This window comes from Octopus bimaculoides, chromosome 14, assembly GCF_001194135.2.
Source record: "Octopus bimaculoides isolate UCB-OBI-ISO-001 chromosome 14, ASM119413v2, whole genome shotgun sequence".
In the NCBI taxonomy this organism is placed as follows: Eukaryota; Metazoa; Mollusca; class Cephalopoda; order Octopoda; family Octopodidae; genus Octopus; species Octopus bimaculoides.
In genome coordinates, this window is record NC_068994.1 from 2,537,121 (window position 1) to 2,543,808 (window position 6,688).

Genomic DNA, 6,688 nt, shown 5'->3' on the forward strand with positions numbered 1-6,688 from the left:
CATAGGTAAGGAACTTGAATGTGTCTTTCGTAAAGTGTGGTTCTACATCATTCACATCTAACACTTGGATTGACAGATCTTTATCAGTTTTCAGAGCAGGTAATCCTTTATCTTCACACGACACAGTAAAGTGATAATGTTCCTGTGTCTCTCTGTCTACTGCTTTCTTTAGAACTATTTTATATTCCTTTGATCCCATTGACTGTAGTTTGAATGTGTCGTCTTTGATATGACAGTTCACCTGTCCATTGTGTCCAACATCATTGTCAGTGACCATCACATAAGCAATGAAACTACCAACTTTGATATCTTCCAGAATGGTGGCGGTGTTGTGATTCTGTGTAGAAATAAAGTTCACATCAATATTTGGGGGTTTGTTGTGTTCATTGATGACATTTACATGGACAGCAGCTATTGAACTCAGTGGTGGATTACCTCCATCCCTGGCTTCTATATAAAGTGTATACATAATCTTCTCTTCATCAATATCAATTTCATCAATTAGAGAGATATCTCCAGTTGTTTTATTCAAGCCAAAGTATGTTTTGTCAATATCAGAAGTCATTGGACTAAAATAATAAGAAATCATCCCATTTTTGCCACTATCCTTATCATTTGCAGAAGGAGTTAATATTGGTTTGAATATTTGATAAGTATTCTGAATAGAAATATTGTAGATGTCATTAGAGAAAAGAGGTAAATTATCATTCTCATCTTCTACAATTATTGTTATCTCTAAGACACATTGTTTGGGTGGAGATCCCCCATCTGTAGCTGATACCTGAATATGATAGATATCTTTTTGCTCTCTATCTAATTTTTCATTCAAAACAATTTCTAATCTGGATATTCCATCCACTCTTTTAGAAACAGACAGCACAAACTTCACAGAATTATTTCTCAATTTATAATTAATCAGTCTGTTTTGATATCCAACATCTTTATCAACAGCATTAGGTATGGCCTTCTTCATACCTTTACCATCTCCTTCCCTAAAATGTAGTGTGATTTCTTCCTCAGGAAACTCAGGCTGGTGGTCATTGGTGTCTTCTATTACAACTTTAATCTTTAATATCTTCGTAAATGTTTTATGTTTGTGTATAGCAATTTTCACAGTTTTGTAACATTCAGTATTATATCGACACAAAACTTCAGCATCCAAAGTTTGAGCTGTGTACAATTTTCCTTCTTTTGTTACATTAAATAGTTGAGTTCCTTTCTGTTTAAGTTGATTAAATGTGAAGAGACTGGCATCATCAGTTAAAAGAGTTTTGGTGACAAGAGTTTCAGTAGCAATGTCGCCTATGAAATAGTAAGGAACATTTTCCTCTTTTACATGAAAGGTAATGTCTTTGCACAGACTACAATGCATACAAGAGAGAAGTATGCAAATTGCTACAAACATATTTGCCATTTGGATGAAGAAGGACTTCTATAGCAAAAAAAAAAAGGTAAACCACACCTGAAATGAAAATATAAAATCTAATTAAAAATATATTTTCACAATTTTATTACAATTCCTCATGAAAAAGTTAAGAAACATTAAACTTCCACTTCAAAAGATTAACCACACAAAGCAATAGAATTTCAAAAAATATTCAATAAAAATCATGTTGTTCATTCTATTCTAAAGTAACACCTACAACCAACAGTAATCATTAATACACGGAGTGTTCAGTTCACTCTACAAGTCACAGTTCCATTCATAAAAAGTGAAATAAAATAAGATTTCCTTACACAACATTGTTCATGTACATGACAAAAGCAAAGTATGTGATGTATATTCTTCATAATTACTTATTCTGTTATTTTACTTGCAGAGGCAACTGGCAATAAATGATGTGATTTGAGGAAGAAGTAAATGCTATTTCTATCAGGTTTAGCTGCTTCTCAAATTTGTGGTTTTGGATTCAGTTCCATGGCATGGTACCTTAGATAAGTGTCTGCTACTACAACCCCAGGCTGACCAAAGCCTTCTGAGTGGCTTTAGTACATGGAAACTGAAAGAAGCCTGTCTTATATATGTGTGTGTTTTATGTGTATTCATGTCTAGATATTACACGGTGGTTCTAAACAAGGGTCAGCATTATATAAACTGAGTTACTCATTTCCACTCTTCCATGAAGCATGACTGGTCAATGGGAAATGTTACTTTGCCAAGAAACAGGTGAGGGTTGGCAACAAATAGAGCATCCAGCTACAGAAAATCTGCCACAACAAATTCCAGCTGACCAAAACTAAAAATACCATCAATCAACTAAAATGCAAAATACACATATTTAAATAACACTAATTATAGATAAGTTCTTTAAAGCTAATCACCTAAACAATGTAATTAAGAGATGGATTCCTACAAGAATGTTAACCTTCTAATAAGCCAGTGTATGTAGTTCAAAGCATAATCATATAATGTGATTTCTTAACAAATAAACAATCAGTCCTATATAACATGTTTGAAATATAGGGAATATCTACACAAAAATATCTAATAAAACAACTCACCAATTTTGTTACATAACAGTGTTATATTCTGAGGCTGAGAAAGTCTAGTTTCAAATTTCAATTTGTTTTTGTTTTTCTGATCAGTTTGAAGAAGATGAACCTGTAGGGTTAGAAAATGATGAATGGTATTTAATAAGGTTTATATAAACCAGAGCAGAGAAAAGGAATTCTGATTCAGAAATACAATAATACATGAATTATGGACCAGGTGTTATTTAGTGTCCCACATTACCAAAGGCAACAAATTGATAGAATTATTACAGCTTCAGACAGAATGCTCTGTGGCATTTGTTTTGACTCTTTGCACCCAAGTTCAAATCCTGCTGAGGCCAAGTATACCTTTCATCTTTACAGGTTTCATAAATAAGGTACCAATCTATTGCAGGGAACTGGACAAGCTTTTTTAAGGGTCGGATGAGATGAGTTGTGGTATTTACTCCATTTCTTTGCATTTTAAGTTTAAATTCTGCCTAGGTACCAAAAGTCACCTGCAATAACCTGCAGGCCTAGTATGACAAATAAAGCAAACCGTGAAGGCAATGCTAGCACCAAATAGATGCTGTTGGGTGAAATCAAGAGAAGGGTTTCTCTGATGGAGAAACTTATACACTGGTAACAATTATCAAATATCTATAATTTATCTTCTTTGGGTAAAGAAACTATCTGACAAAACAGTAAATATTTCTCACACACATACCCTCTTTAATCATGCTTTGTTGACTAATTACTATAATACATTGTAATAATTATATATATAAAAATAAGAAATGTCTACGATACCTATTTGCAGACAAAATGCCGCTATTCATTTTGCCCAGTGTGCTAACAATTCTGCCAACTCACAGCCTCGATAGTGATATTAAAATTTTAAAATAAAATAATCTTAGTATTTTATTTTGTCTTAGTTTTTGAGAGTGAACACCAAAACAACAGATGGAATTTTTAAAGACCATCATTAAAATAGTTGTGATGAACAAAATGGAGTATGGTCCCAATGAAGTGACATCTGATGGTATGGTCATTTCAATTTACTTGCATCGCTAACAACATTAGAACAACCTACCAAATCCCTTTTTTTTTCTTCAATAAAGACAATAGAAATAATCACCTATTGATGGATACCCCTAATTATGTAACTTCAGACATTTGACCTCCACTATTGAGTAAAATAAAAGCAAATATATACTAAAATATATAAAAATCTTAATAATGGAACAACATCTCTGCTAATTAATAGTTTCAATTTATAAAGAAATAACCAAAACTAAATTCTTTAATTTCAAATCAAATTTCACCACAGGTGACTCTACCTAATTACAAGTATGAAGAGACAATACTAGAAACATACGGATGTTGATTCAGTCAAATATAAGTAAAATACTAACCAGCAAAAGTAAACTGTTGTCATAAATTAAAAAAAACTAAAACACTTATTCAAATCAAGGTTAAATTATTTTGATTAATAAGTATTACCAATTGAAACATGGATAAAATATCAGATATTGTTATATTTAAGAAAATTAAATCTTCATAGAAGACAGCAGTTTAGAAGACTAAATTACAAAGCAGTAATACACTTCCTTTATGTACTGTTTCCTTCCATGCCAAGGCTAAACTCTTTAACAAATAAGTGTCTCACGAGGATACAACAGAACAAATGTATGTATTGAAAATAACTGAAGTATTTGGATCTCAGTTAATAAAAGTATATTACAAACTGAGGACTGGGAAATAAAAGCTAAAAAGAAAAGGTCATTTGTAAAGAGATAAAAATATGGATATATTAGGATAAGTAATAAGGATTTGGTGGCCAGTTGAAATGTATCAACATTAAGAACTATAGAGAAGCACACTAATATTTGGAATAAAAAAAAGTAAAAGATAAAGGAAATTCTAAATATAATTAGAAGATTTTCCTTCATGAGAATCTGAATTAGAAATTTGTTAGTTTTGTAATAAAGAAAATATATAAATTTCGTTGTGTAAATTATACAAGAATATAATATTAATGACAGACTTACATTTATTGTGTAAAATCCTTTGTTGTATAAATTGTGACTTGGTCCCAATGTTCTGTTGTTAATGGTTGTCTGTGTCACTGCTGCTATGGTGTGACAATGGCTTCATGTTGATGGAATAGTGTTGGTGGTGAGTCAGTGGGGAACCAGCAGTTCCTCTCAGTCTTCCTTTGTGGATGTGTGATGTTTAGTGTGTGTAAGTATATGAATGTGTGTGTGTGTGAGAGATGGGTGATGCTTATTCCAGTTTCACTCAGACTATTTCCCCTCACACAGAAGAAGAAAGAATACAGAATATCAGCCCCGTTAACAGTCAGCCATGTTAAGTCTATACAACACCAATATGTCTGATGTAGAGAGAGAGTGGCATATATATATATATATATATATATATATATATATATATATATATATATATATATATATATATATATATATATATATATATATTTATTAAGTGTTTCATACAGATCTTATATTAGCAAAACATTATTGTTGTTAGTAAATACATTTACTAACTTATGATGTTAAACAGACAATTCTAGTTAGAATATGTCTGACTTAAATATAACACAAAATCTATAATGGAAAATACTGATAAATATGTTTATAAATGAGGATATTTTGTAATAATTTATATTTTATGACTTAATTTCTAAAAAATATCAGTTGTCATTATAAACACAGAAGGAATGTTTAAAAAAATTGTCTAAATGCTGTAAGACAAATGTCTTCTTAAGAAAGTCATTTCTTGTTTCTTAAATGCGAATATATAATTAATTTTTTATCATATTATTTTTTGATTGTCTATTTAAACATAAACATTCAAGACACTACTTATCAATGCCAAGCTTCCTTATTGCTATTTTAATATATACATATCAGCTGAATAAAGTAACAACATCGTCTGGTTTTCACATTTTTTATAATGGTATTTTAACATTAAAAAATATTTTGTAACGCTCATAAAGTTAAATTAGCGCTTTCATACACTATATATGAAAGTGCTAATTTAACTTCATGAGCGTTACAAAATATTTTTTTTAATATCAAAATACCATAATAAAAAACATGAAAACCAGACCATGTTTTAACTATATTCAGCTGATATATTATTCTATACACATTCACACAAATTCGAAATATATATATATATATATATATATATATATATATATATATATTGGTGAGATGAAACATTGTCCAATCCAGCAGAAAATGATTCAGGTGATATTAAAATAAAACATCCATTACTCATTCTTAATTTATTCCGAAGACTTAAAGATCCACTACAAATTTATATAATGTGAAAGGTTAGGAGTTTGTGAGTAATAATTGTGACTGATCAGTTGTTTATAACATCAGGTGTAGCAGGGAGTTGTCTTTCTGGAGGCTTCACGTATCTGTCCTGGGGCAGTTTCTCAGTATTGGCTGCGGGGTCCTGTTGCATACCATAGACAGCTGAAACATATACAATGGTAATACATAGAGTCAGTTTTGTACATTATATTTATCTTTGTTATTCTCTTAGTTTATACTACCCTTACCTGACATTGCTGGTATTTCTTCATACTGTCTACTTGACCGCTCACTCCAGCACTGTCCACTGCTCTTACAACTGGTTAATGTGTCAGTGGGATAGTTAGAAGATGGTCTGTTGTCTCCATAAGATGTCACCTCAATGGGTTGACTGTATTTCTGCTGTAAAATACAACAGCAACAAGATATAAATAATATAATTGATGATACTTTCTCTGGAGTTGTATGCATGCAGCCATCTTTGGTATAAAACAACTGCCTACTTTTTTACCAATTATCAATCAGTTTGGCAAAATAACTGTAAAATAATTTCTTAGGCAGGCACAAGGTCCTTTTTATGGAAAGAATACAGTCAATGGAACTGCCCTCCATACATAACTGGTATAAAAGGCAAACTCCAGCAGGATTTTGACTCAGCATACAACTAGACATAAATACTGTCAAACAATTAATCCATGGCTTGACCATTTCTGATACTACTCACCTTTTTGGGTGAACAAAAAATAATGAACATCTTTGAAAACCACAGCCGTTTGTTAAACTCAGGTCCTAGTTCTAGTAACACTAAGTGAATGAAAGATGACTAAAGCATTGGTTAGCAATGAAGACTATTCTAAATAATATTCTCA

The 6,688-nt window shown here is 31.2% G+C and overlaps 2 protein-coding genes across 2 annotated transcripts in view; both read right to left on the reverse strand.

Annotated features, from left to right (window-relative positions):
• The window catches only part of LOC106883413 (protocadherin gamma-A4), a 7,739-nt gene extending 2,806 nt beyond the window's left edge, over positions 1–4,933 (reverse strand). Inside the window, exons 1-3 of the mRNA XM_014934406.2 lie at positions 4,524–4,933; positions 2,503–2,602; positions 2–1,462 (exon numbers count right to left, since the gene is read on the reverse strand). Coding sequence (XP_014789892.2) covers positions 2–1,414 — 1,413 coding nt within the window. The 5' untranslated portion in view covers positions 1,415–1,462; positions 2,503–2,602; positions 4,524–4,933. The remainder of the gene's footprint in view (position 1; positions 1,463–2,502; positions 2,603–4,523) is intronic.
• An 833-nt stretch (positions 4,934–5,766) lies between these two features.
• LOC128249407 (uncharacterized) lies at positions 5,767–6,305 on the reverse strand. The gene is made up of 2 exons (XM_052972941.1): positions 6,068–6,305; positions 5,767–5,981 (listed from the first exon to the last, which is right to left on the reverse strand). Exons 1-2 carry the CDS (start codon positions 6,288–6,290, stop codon positions 5,866–5,868), a joined length of 339 nt encoding a protein of 112 aa, XP_052828901.1. The 5' UTR covers positions 6,291–6,305; the 3' UTR covers positions 5,767–5,865.
• Positions 6,306–6,688: the final 383 nt, after the last annotated feature.